Source organism: Malus sylvestris, chromosome 1 (assembly GCF_916048215.2).
Source record: "Malus sylvestris chromosome 1, drMalSylv7.2, whole genome shotgun sequence".
NCBI classification, from domain to species: domain Eukaryota; kingdom Viridiplantae; phylum Streptophyta; class Magnoliopsida; order Rosales; family Rosaceae; genus Malus; species Malus sylvestris.
This window is the reverse complement of record NC_062260.1, coordinates 23,262,689-23,275,831: the sequence shown is the minus strand read 5'-3', so window position 1 is coordinate 23,275,831 and position 13,143 is coordinate 23,262,689. Positions and strand designations below refer to the sequence as shown.

General features: G+C 35.9%; 1 protein-coding gene and 1 long non-coding RNA gene across 2 annotated transcripts; one reads left to right on the top strand and one right to left on the bottom strand.

Moving 5' to 3' along the window:
- Positions 1–6,496: 6,496 nt before the first annotated feature.
- Positions 6,497–12,672, bottom strand: LOC126592040 (syntaxin-31). Its single transcript, XM_050257827.1, has 6 exons — positions 12,365–12,672; positions 11,415–11,665; positions 11,191–11,336; positions 11,014–11,052; positions 7,097–7,294; positions 6,497–6,969 (listed from the first exon to the last, which is right to left on the bottom strand). The coding sequence occupies exons 1-6, from the start codon at positions 12,582–12,584 to the stop codon at positions 6,810–6,812; spliced, it is 1,014 nt and encodes a 337-aa protein (XP_050113784.1). The 5' UTR covers positions 12,585–12,672; the 3' UTR covers positions 6,497–6,809.
- On the top strand, positions 9,005–10,123 carry LOC126592387 (uncharacterized). Its single transcript, XR_007612613.1, has 2 exons — positions 9,005–9,318; positions 9,659–10,123. It is a non-coding gene; the product is annotated as an uncharacterized LOC126592387 (long non-coding RNA).
- Positions 12,673–13,143: the final 471 nt, after the last annotated feature.

Genomic DNA, 13,143 nt, shown 5'->3' with positions numbered 1-13,143 from the left:
AAGGTGATTATAATCATTCATCTTATCTTATACTCTTAAGAAAACTCTAAGTTTTCATCATGAAGACTGAAGAATACAAAATTACTTATTTCCACTACATTACACTTAAGAGCTAGTAGTTAGTTAGTACCTACCCTAGGCATTTGTTATATTTCTTGAATATATTGTTACTAACTCACGTATTATAATAATATTATGATTCGAGTGGTTAATAGTATATAGCTCTCGTTCCACGAATTAAACGTACATCGCGGATAACAAGTTGATGACTCCCAAACCCATTACCGACCGAGTCATTTGATTGCTTAAGTTAAGTCTTCTTGACTAGTTTCGAATCTTTCAATCTTTCGATGATCCTTTAGGTCTTAGTACAATAAATTTCTTGGGCTGTTATTATGCACTTTCGAAAGAAGTATGTTAAAAAATGATTTGTTATGGACTTATACAGCCCCATAACGTGAATGAGTTGGTAACATATTCGCAAAAAGAACAGATTTATTTATTTATAACATGAGTTTGAAGAGATCTGATGATTGAAATTTTGTAGAGAAAGTCTCGTTCTTTAAGGAATTTGGTGAACAACTCTTTTAACATGCAGTCAAAAGTAAGCAAAATCAAATCTTTAAATGGAGACTTTAATCTCTATCAAAATCACCATTAAGTAACGTCTACTAATTTCCTTTTTATCATTAGAGATTAGATAATAAACATGCTTATAGTGGGTGGAGGGGCCTCCTTCTCACTTGGTTCTTCATCTTTTTACTTAGCTTTTCCATAATATGCTCTCTGTCTCTCTTTTCTCAATTATCTCACTCTGACTCATAATTCATGCTAACTTTTTTTTTTTTTCATTTTTTATTCAAAAATGAAGATTAACTATTGGCTTCGTCACGTCAGTCCATTCTTTAAAAGGGCCGGAAAGATTTACATAGGCATTTCAACATTCTCCTGTTCACCAACGTGTGATTCACTAGAACCAGGAATTGAACATAGAACGTGCGGTATAGAATACAGCCTAAAATTCGTCGTCAACCACTAAATCATCCCGTGATGGTTTTATGCTAATTAATTCATTAATTAAAATTTGCATGGCTCACCACCTTAATTATTCATTTAGTTTAATTTTTAGGGACATCATCCTAACCTAATAGTGCCTATCGAATCGATTTGTATGGACAAATTTGCATCTCTATCAGCCGTTTTAAAGTAACCCATGAGATTAAGAGAATCATTAGGTAGAGGTAATCTAGCTAGTTCTTGTTGAGTTATCAAAGTAACCCTACCCCGTTAACCTTTTGTGAATACTAAAAGTCTATATTATGCATCACGCATGCCGGCGCCCAACCCTAAACAACATTAATTTTGGGATTAGTGAGAGAATTAAGATAATCATTAAAAAAACATTAAACAGTAAAGCTAGACCGGTAGTACACGTACAAACGCATAATTATAGAAAGTATTTGAATCGTTATGTATAAGGAGCCAAACAGTGTTCAAATAATGAGTATACTCAACAAGTATTTCATTCAATTTTTTAGTTAAGTAACATCGATGCGGAGAATATATATAATGTTGCATTAATATATAGGAAAATTAATGAAAATGGTTTGAAAACTTTGAGTTTTAAAGATAAGGACAAAATAAAAGATAAAATGAATAGTACCATGATTGACTTTTTAGTGTAAAAATGTGGTTTTTCCGTTAAAGTCAACAGTACCAAGAGTTTTTCGTTAAAGTTCCCATAATATATACATTGTATATAGCAAGAAGATTATGGATTCTAGAAAGACATTTTAGCCAAAATGATCCCTGAAATTAGTATAATTCTTCACTTTCGTCCTTGAGATTTGAAATTGATAGAAATGATCTATAAGTTTGTACACCACCAATCATTTTGGTCATTCTGTGAAATATCTCTATTAAATAAGAATCAAAATGACAAAAATATCTTGAATTTAATAAACAATGGGCCTAAATGATTTGACAAATTTTGAGGGTATTTTTGTCATTTTGGTCTTATTCAACGGAAATTTTTCACGGAATAACTAAAATGATTGACGGTGAACAATCTCAGGGATGAATTCTATTCATTTTAAAACACAGGGATCAAAATGAGGAGTTATGTCAATCTCAAAAACCATTTTGGTTAAAAAATCTTCTAGAAACCATGATATATAACTAAGGTTCAACTTAAGCCACAATGCTCTCTCTTTAATCTTATATACATTAGAAGAAAATTATTTGAGTACTTAACGAGAATATAGTCAGATTGAGTTATTCGAGTTACTATACCCTAATAAAGAAAGATAAAATTGTACATACATCGAATTCCTACGACCGTATCGTAGAGAAATCCATGAACTCCTCTCCTCCCATCACTACAATTCTCCAATATTTGCAAATTGCACCTACCACTAACATCTCTAATCATATCAGCATGACAAATTTGGGTGGTGATGAAGTGAGATTATTTTTCAAAACTCATATGCAAGGCAAAGGTCCAAAAATGCCATAATTATCACAAGGAATTCGTAGGGTACCCCACAAAATAAAAGAATACTTTCTTGCAATAAGACTGAAAAGGAAAATATTGGATTTATTTGACTTTTTTCCATCTGCACAAGGCTACGTTAGGATTTACTTGGTTTTTTTTCATCTATTGTAAATTACAGGATGTGTCGTTTGATTATTATTCTTTTTCTTTTAAATCATTAAAAAAATAGTTTAATCATTATCTGTCACATCACGTAATTTATAAAATTTGATATCTATAGTATTTTCTTACAAGTATTTTTTTTGGTCAATTTTTGTTCTCCTCCCAGAATCTGTCTTGGTCAAGCATCCTGGGACAGATTTTTGCACCCATAAAAGAAAGGATTTAAAAGTTTATAAAATAAAATGATTTAAATTTTTTTGAGATAAAAAAAATAAAAGATCTATTGCATGTATATTTATATTCAGAAAGTACGTACACAAGTTCAATTTCTCACCTTGTAGTTTAGTTAGAAAAAAATATTTAATGCACACATTTTATGTTTTGCTTTATTCGATACAAATGTCATGTAGCTAAATAGTTTGTTTGGAAGTTTAGTTAGAATTCACTTGCATTTTTAATAAAGATTAGTTTAAAAATATTTTCATCAAAAATAATTTCAACCACTTTAAAAATAATTTCAAATGAGTTCAAAAAATAGTGTAAAAATTATTTTTCTAGTTTTAAATTATAATACCGCTCGAATGAGAAAAATCGCTAACCTCTTGTTGGAAATAAAATTTCATCAATGATGGAAATTAATTATTAATGTAGGACCAAAATCTATGAATGCTGACTAGAACATTCATCATTTCTAATCCCATTCCAAAGTGCCTCACCGGGCCACACCATAATCCATCGGCTCAATCGAGAGTGCAAAACACAACATTTTAATATATTATCAATCATTAATTTGATGGAATAATGCTGTTGAATGTTTTTCTTTCTTTTTTCTTTAAAAAAAAAGGACTAGTTGACGGCATAGTTATAATAGTTTATATTTTTTTAGAGGTTTGAAAGACTTACAAAGATATTTTAATCTCTTCCTGACGACTATCATGTGATTCACATAACACAATGAATCGAACCCAAAACATACCATATAAAATACGGACACGAAATTTATTATCAACCATTGGGTCATTCTGTTGTGTTTAATGCTGCTGAATGTTTAATTAATTATACAAGCATCTTCTTCAAGTTTATGCGGCTTATGGCTAATCATTGACTCTGAATCAGCATGAAAATTTAGTAATGACTGGTTTGGATGTAATATGATTTGGGCGTTTGGTCCACTAATTTTTTCAACTTTATTTGCATGAATGATAATTATTATTAGGCCAAATATAAGCATTAATTAGTGATAAGTAGCATTAGTAATTGTATTAACGAGTCCCTTGTAAGTTTCATGCACTTACGTACGTTAATCTTATGCTCTGCGTAAATTTTGGATCATATTTACGTGAGTAAAAGGAAATTGTAGCGTAATGGTTCCTCAATTAAAAATTTGTGACTATTGATCATTTAATTCATTAAAACGTGTATGTATGGTCCTTTTCGTCAACTTCCTTAGAATTTCTGTCAAAACGAATCATGTGCCACGTACTTGAGGCTGAATCAAATGGGCAAATATGAAAAACCAAATGCGAAAATTGTAATAATCGTCTCTCGATTTTAACCCATTGGAGTAATGGCCCCTCGACTTTAGTCCAATTTGTGCAATGCTCCCTCAACTTTAATCAAATTGTAGCAATGATCCCTCAAGTTCGAATCAACTTTAACTATTGCTCTAATTAAATTAAAATTGGAATATCATTACTACTATTTTCTCTAAGTAAGAAATTTCAAGTTCGAAATTCTATCTCTCTGTTTATAAGAACAAAACATGCAAAGTAAACAGAATTAAGGAGTTGTATTCGAAACCAAACCAAACCTTTTATCTCTTAGTTATGCAACAAAATCATGGAAAGATCAAAGATTACATCAAATTAGGTATAGAGTGGAAATCAAAGTAGGCAAAAACATCAAAATGGTTCAACTCAAAATCATACTAAATAAGACCACATAACTGCTTTTTTAAGGTCCTCATACATGTGAAGTTATTTTTTATATGAGCCCTCAAATTAATTTTATAGTAGATTAAGCTATCAACTTAAATAATTCATATTACACCGAATCATAATAATCATGCAAAGTGATTAAATTTATTAAAAACAAAAAACTCGTGTAAAACCTTATGTCTTCTTCCCCTACCGTCTCTCTTCTCCATATCCCTTTCCTTTCCCAACCACACAATCTCAATTTTTTTGGTGCTTGGTAACTAGGTGGGTGTGAATATTATTGATATATAAAAAAAAGGATGAAATTGGATGTGTAAAGTTACTAGGCAAATGCAATTGGATTTGCTGGGCTTAGATATTCGATGAGGAGACTAGGTTTTGCAGATAGAATATATTCGATATGACGTGAAACCTTCTTCTCTCTACTTATTTTTTTTTGTTTTTTGTTTTGTTTTATCTATTAGTATTTTATTTCCGTGTAACAAGAATTATTTAAATTGATAGCTTAATTTACTGCAAGATTAATCTGCCTGACTCATACAAAAAAGGACCTTAGGAGAGAAGCCTCTCAATAAGACCATCATCTCCTACATGTCCCATTGTCCACAACAACCAAATCCATCCTTTTCAACTTTGCAATTTCTTTCTTGCTCCACACTTTACACTACAACATCATGCATATATGACGGAGTTTATCTCTGTGTCCGCTGACAAGGAGGTAATATCTAATTACTGTTGACCGTATCGGAGTGAAGATTCTGCTGTATAACTGAAGATATATATGGCTATATGAGAATATTTGATATTGGAGAACCATCAGCCTACTGCTCTAGCAGTGTCAAATTCCACGGACCATGTGTTAGTTTGCACAAGTCTTTTCAAAGGGCACCTTCCACCACCTGCCCAATCTTATATGAAATATATCATGGACTTGGAGACTTGAATTTTGGATTTTTGTCTGCCACAAATGGCTCCCAACGTTTTTGCATCCATTAACGCTCACAGAAAATGTGCTGCAAAGTGAACTCACTTATTTGTGTCCCTTTCCCGATTTCTGAACTCTCATTTGCTTGCTCTAACTTCCGTTACTCTTCCCACTTCAGCAAAACCGCAATCAAAGTTTTGGGGACAGTTGTCTGGCATCTGCGTTGCATATGGCATCACACTCACAGGCCGACACTCTCAATGAGATGGATGGCACACCGTTATCTTACTGTGTGTGTGTTGCCTTATGCATTAACCGTAGTTAAGATATTTGTAACTAAAAATATTGATTAGAGCCTGCCGCGTAGGACCACACAATCACAACGTAGCAGAACATGTGTGCGGGGCACAAGGTTACAAGCCCAAAACTCCCAATTTTAACAATCAAGTAGGTCGTAAACTGAACCTAGGGCTCGTGCAAGAAGCACTTATGCCCATAAGCGCTACTCAAGTGTTTTTCCAGTATGGGAGGTATTGCTCCAAAAACGCTTCTATAAGCTAGAAACACTTTAGATTTTTCTAACAAACATAATTAGAAGTGCTTTATTGTCATTTTTGCAATATGTGGGACATGACTTGGACTAAAGCTTGGAACATTATTGAAGGTCCTGCCCTAACTTAGCAGTGTACCGACTACCGAGTAGCAGTATGAACCCATTTGATTGAAGTATAAAAGGTAGGTGGGGGAGGAGTTAAAGTTCCACTTCCAACTCCAAATTTCCAATGTTTTGGTATAAATGATTGGTACAATCAATCTTATCGCTTTAACTCAGATACGTAAATTTGAAGGTTTATAGTCACATGCGGAGTTAGGTTGGTGGGCCTTCAAAGAGATTGTCAACTATTTTCGACCGGGTGCGAGAGACATACAAACAGTTACAAGATAGATTATCGATTTCATTTGAAAGGGCAACAAAAATGAAAAGTAATTAGAGAAATTTTTTATTTCTCATTTTCAAACAAGCATGGCAAGCTGTTTCAGTTGATACAGAGATACGTAACATATTGCTCAATGATCTAACCGTATATGCTACAACGAATGGTATTCTTGTACAAGCAACACTCGAGAATCGAAAAATGGGCATACCGGATGCCCACCAAGTATACAGAACAAAGAACCCTATATCACTTTCAATACTCCAACTTCGTAAAAAAATAACCACACGCGGAGTTGAATAACCCTAATCACCCATCATGAAGGATTCTATTGCCGAGTTTTCAGTTTTCGGTACTTAGGCCACAAAGAAGATGAAGACCATCAGGAAAAATATCAAAATGGCAAAGATCTTGATCATAAGCCACCTGTTTGATGATATTCGGGTGAGATTCCTTAGTAAAGCGCTGTGTGCACCCTCAACATTTGACAATGATTCTTCCATGTTGTCGTCAATCCTGCTCACACCAACAAGACAGATTCAGGACAACATGCCATGAACAAGCCAATGAAAAGTGCATCTAGCATTAGTGACAGCTTCAAACACAACACTATTTGATGGTTCCGCAAGCAAAAAGAGAAAACCTGATAGCGAGTTCCCCTTGATGTGCAACCATGGTAGCCAAATGTGTAAAGATCCCACTCAGTTCGGTAATCGTAGATTCTACATTGTGAAGGGCAACAGCCCGGCCTTGTGTATAATCTTGTTGCTGTGGAACTACCTGCTGTAACATGGACATTTCCATCTGCTGTGATGGAGGATTATCTGCAGCTAACCTTCGTCTGACTTGGCAACGTTTAAAATAAGCAGTTAATTTCCATCAACATGTATCTATAAACAGATCTTCATAAACCAAATCAATTTAACACCGTCCTTTCGGAACTTAACAAAATCTTCAATATCAGAAATTCAGAACAGAGAAAATTTACTTGCACGACACAACTACTACGAGTCCTATCCTAGTGGCTGCTCTACACGTAATTTATGGATTTTTGTTAATTGAGCAATCATCCAAGTAGACAAAGGCCAGATGCTGCCTTCTTAGATGCTATCCGGAAGTAAAGGAGAAAACGTTGCACTTTTAAAAAGAAAGAAGATAGCTGAAACTATAGGTGATAGTCTTTAGTAGCAGATTTGGCAGCCATACGTACATCCATGGAAGAAAAAATCGATAATATCGGCGAAATATCGCCGATATTATCGTTTTTTTGGAGATCCGATTATTTTTTAACTATCCAAATGATTTTCGTCAAAATATCGAGATATTATCGCGATATTTTCGAAATTATCGATAATATCGTCACATAATACTAAAAAATACTTAAATATGTTGAGAAAACTCAACACATACTTCACTTGATCATAGCCCAAAGGGCGAACAAGATATGGCTTACTGAGCAGGGGAATGTGGGTTTTATAGGACAAATTGCGAGGGCAGTGAGCAAGCATGGGCGATGTGGGACTCTCCCAATAGGAGAAAATCAGAATTTCGGCCGAAAATTTACACCCACTTTAAACGGCCATAACTTTGTCAAAACTTAACGAAATCAAGCAAGACAAAAACGAAAGTTGTAGCCCTCGAAGAGACGAAGAGAATGGTACCTCACACGACGTCTGAATCGTCGTGGTGTGGCCGGAAAATGCCTCGAAAGTCACTGAGATCGCCGGAAACTGGGTAAGATTCAAATGAGTATAACTTTTTTAATACTCAACGAAATTGAGTGAAACAAAAATGAAAGTTGTACTACTCGACGAGACGAAGAGATTGATGCCTTGCACGCCGGCCAACTCGCCGTGGTTTGGCCGGAAATTGCCTCGAAAGCCACTGAGGTCGCCGGAAATTGGGTAAGATTCAAATGAGTATAACTTTTTCAATACGCAACGAAATTGAGTGAAACAAAAAGGAAAGTTGTAGCCCTCGAAGAGACGAAGAGAATGGTACCTCACACGACGTCTGACTCGTTGTGGTTTGGCCGGAAATTGCCTCGAAAGCCACTGAGGTCGTCGGAAACTGGGTAAGATTCAAATGAGTATAACTTTTTCAATACTCAACGAAATTGAGTGAAACCAAGGAAGAAAATATCGGTAATATCGGAAATATCGGTAGTCCGAAAACACGGAAATATCGATGGAAATATCGGGATAATATCGATATCGATAGAAATTACATGGAAACCACGGAAATTGTAAGAAAAACTTGGAAATTTTTAATGAAACTTTGTAGGATGTTTATTTAGTCAATTATCTATTAGTTTATCACAAAAAATTGGAAGGAAATGCATTGCATGATGGATTTAACTGATTTAAGTTGATTATATAGCGAGCTGGCAAACATTGTGAGTGTAGAAAATATGTAGTAATTAATGAAAGAAATTTAAACACACCATAATCATTTATATATAATTAATTAGTACAATATTTGGAGGTTTTATTTAGAATATTAAAAAAAAGAAAGGGAAGTGAATAAAATGATGAAGAATAATGTACCGAATTTGACACTTTAAATTTCTTACACATAAGAATAAGACTAAACTTTAATTTGGATGCCGATTATGTTTTTTCAAGTTTATATAAAGTAAAAGAATTGAATTTTGGAAGCCAGGAGTGTGTCAATTGAATTTTGGCCGGCGTGCAAGGTATCAATCTCTTCGTCTCGTCGAGTAGTACAACTTTCCTTTTTGTTTCACTCAATTTCGTTGAGTATTGAAAAAGTTATACTCATTTGAATCTTACCCAGTTTCCGGCGACCTCAGTGGCTTTCGAGGCAATTTCCGGCCAAACCACAACGAGTCAGACGTCGTGTGAGGTACCATTCTCTTCGTCTCTTCGAGGGCTACAACTTTCCTTTTTGTTTCACTCAATTTCGTTGCGTATTGAAAAAGTTATACTCATTTGAATCTTACCCAATTTCCGGCGACCTCAGTGGCTTTCGAGGCAATTTCCAGCCAAACCACGACGAGTTGGCCGGCGTGCAAGGCATCAATCTCTTCGTCTCGTCGAGTAGTACAACTTTCCTTTTTGTTTCACTCAATTTCGTTGAGTATTAAAAAAGTTATACTCATTTGAATCTTACCCAGTTTCCGACGATCTCAGTGACTTTCGAGGCATTTTCCAGCCACACCACGACGATTCAGACGTCATGTGAGGTACCATTCTCTTCGTCTCTTCGAGGGCTACAACTTTCGTTTTTGTCTTGCTTGATTTCGTTGAGTTTTGACAAAGTTATGGCCGTTTAAAGTGGGTGTAAATTTTCGGCCGAAATTCTGATTTTCTCCTATTGGGAGAGTCCCACATCGCCCATGCTTGCTCACTGCCCTCGCAATTTGTCCTATAAAACCCACATTCCCCTGCTCAGTAAGCCATATCTTGTTCGCCCTTTGGGCTATGATCAAGTGAAGTATGTGTTGAGTTTTCTCAACATATTTAAGTATTTTTTAGTATTATGTGGTGATATTATCGATAATTTCGAAAATATCGTGATATTATCGCTAATTTCGAAAATATCGCGATATTATCGATAATATCTCGATATTTTGACGAAAATCATTTGGATAGTTAAAAAAATATCGGATCTCCAAAAAAACGATAATATCGGTGATATTTCGCCAATATTATCGATTTTTTATTCCATGAGTGAAACAAAAAGGAAAGTTGTACTACTCGACGAGACGAAGAGATTGATACCTTGAACGCCGGCCAAAATTCAATTGACACACTCCTGACTTCCAAAATTCAATTCTTTTACTTTATATAAACTTGAAAAAACATAATCGGCATCCAAATTAAAGTTTAGTCTTATTCTTATGTGTAAGAAATTTAAAGTGTCAAATTCGGCACATTATTCTTCATCATTTTATTCACTTCCCTTTCTTTTTTTTAATATCCTAAATAAAACCTCCAAATATTGTACTAATTAATTATATATAAATGATTATGGTGTGTTTAAATTTCTTTCATTAATTACTACATATTTTCTACACTCACAATGTTTGCCAGCTCGCTATATAATCAACTTAAATCAGTTAAATCCATCATGCAATGCATTTCCTTCCAATTTTTTGTGATAAACTAATAGATAATTGACTAAATAAACATCCTACAAAGTTTCATTAAAAATTTCCAAGTTTTTCTTACAATTTCCGTGGTTTCCATGTAATTTTTATCAATATCGATATTATCCCGATATTTCCGTGTTTTCGGACTACCGATATTTCCGATATTACCGATATTTTCTTCCTTGCGTACATCTACCCTGTAATTATGGAGGACCAGAGAAAAAAGGGAGAGGCTAGATCTATGGCTCCTACAAGTACTTCAGGCATGAAGAAATGATGAAAAAAAGAATACTGCGAGGAAGTGAGTTTATCATATTTATGGTTGGAAGTATATGAAGTTCATATGCAAGCATGATGTATGTAGCAGTGTTCCAGAGGTATTTGTAAGGAAATGACCAGAAGAGATGAATAAGAAATTTCATTTTTTTTTTCCGGAGCCAACATACCTTAGTTGGTTGCCAGCTTGAACATCCTTCGATGGCAATCTGGAGAGAGAGAGAGAGAGAGAGAGAGAGAGAAATGAGAAACAATGAATAAATTACCGGCACCAGAACAGTGGAAGGCCTACCATCGGAACATATGCAGACTTCAATATTAGTTGATTTTTATTAAGAAATACTCACGGTGATGCTTGCAAATTGCTGGGTGCCCTGGAGGGAGTTGACCAGGGAGCAGGTGCGGTCACAGTTTTTGCAGGATTCCGAAAAGGGTTTTCTCTTGATGCATTTGTGGAAAATATCTGCCTCCTGTTCTCGTGAGCCTTGATGTTCTGAGGGTACAAAAATCATAGAACCGTAAGGAAACAATAAGACATATGGACTGTGTAGAACAAAAAAGACGCACTAACCTCTGTTCTAATGGTTAACACATCTTGAAGCTGTTTGGTTGCCCCCATAAGTTTGCTTTTCAAGTCATCACAAACGGCTGTTGAATGCACAACCTTATCCTGGGAATAACTTCCATCAGCTATTTCCATGTTTTGAATGGTTTGCAAATCTGTGAGAGCCACATTTAGTGTTGTAATGTCATTCTTCACCAAAGCAGTTAATTCCTGGATTTCCATAGTCGGGTCATCGAACATAGATGACCTCTTCGCCACTGCAGATTAACACACAGCAAGCACAATTGTTAGGTCGAGATAACCTCCCCCAGCCAATAATGTTCCGAAGTGATTCCAAACCCAATAGCAAAAGAAATTTCACCAATTACAGTACTGAGGTCTCATTTGGGATTGCTTCTAGAGGAAATGCTTGTACTCATAAGCGCTTCTGCTAGAAGCGCTTCCATTAGAAACTTGTTGAAATTTTTATTAAATATTCGAGGGAAGTGCTTCCTGAATAAGCATCGTTCAGGGGCTTCTCCAGAAAGAGCTTCTATGACCAAGAAGCACTTCTAACCCCTTCCAGAAGAAATCCCAGGCCCTGAGTTTTCTAAGCAAAATTTTCGGCAAGATTATTCTTCAAACGCAATACAATCAGTTTGAAAACTCAATTAAAAATCTGATCATATGATTCATATCTGACACTTAATCAGCAATCAATCCCTGAAAGTATTTCAAAGCTCTAAAACCTTAGCTCATACCAAGATCTAAACTTTCCTACAGCTAGTCGGTTTGAAGTTCTTGAACAATGCTTAGCTGAATTCTTCACAGTTAAAAGTAAACTAATGCATCAAATTCCAACTTAAATAGTTATATTTTGCAACTTTCCTACATTTTCTCGGCAACCAAACAGCTAGGAATGAAATCATAAGTATTTAATAGCGGAAATTAAAAGGAGAGGTGGAAACGGTAAATACACTGGGCGAGCCGTGCGATCTTCTGAGAGGTTTCCTGGATCCCCAACCCGATCCGGGAGGCCTTCTTGTTGAACTCAGATCCAGAAGAGGCGGGTCCGGGAGATTTGGAGGGAGATGAGGAATTCTGCGCTTGATGAACGGCTGCGATTCCTCCGATTTTCTGGAGGGTCTGGGAGAGTGATCGGAACTCGGAGGTCCGATCACGGTACGTGGAGGCCATTGGGAACGACAAGCCTCGGATGAAAATTGGTTGTGAGAGAGGGAGATATACGTATTGGTCGGTTTGGGGTGGTTGGATCACCTGCGAACCGGAGCTCAGCAGAGATGGCTTCCTACAAGGGTAGAGCTTGGAGTTGGGTCCCTTGACGTTCCATGGCCAATGAACTTCAGCCATGTCATCACTCATTCCTATATTTCACACAAATATTTAATTGAAGAAATTCATTAACGAAAAGGCCATCTCCAACCGACTCGGTGAAAGGGCAATATGGCCAACAATAACTCGGAATGACACGTAAACTGTCTTCAATCGAGAGCTAGGCCAAAAGGCTTGTGGGCTCTACCAGGCCCAAACCCCCAAATCAGGCCAACGGGCTGGCCATTTCCAGCCAGCCAACCCGCTCTTCAATCCATCATTCCAACGCCACAATGTCAAGCTTGACATTTTGTCAGCCTTCCACCACCATAATGTTAAGCTTGACATTTTTCCAGCCCTTTAGCTTCATAATGTCAAATTTGACATTTTACCAACCCTCCAACGTTATAATGTTAAGCTTGAC

Coding starts and splice junctions, on each gene's coding strand:
- LOC126592040 (XM_050257827.1), bottom strand. CDS start 12,584: ATGGCCTCCACGTACCGTGATCGGACCTCCGAGTTCCGATCACTCTCC. Junction 11,053..11,190: donor AGCAATTTGCAAGCATCACC/GTGAGTATTTCT, acceptor CTCTCTCTCCAG/ATTGCCATCGAAGGATGTTC. Junction 6,970..7,096: donor CAAGGGGAACTCGCTATCAG/GTTTTCTCTTTT, acceptor TGGTGTGAGCAG/GATTGACGACAACATGGAAG.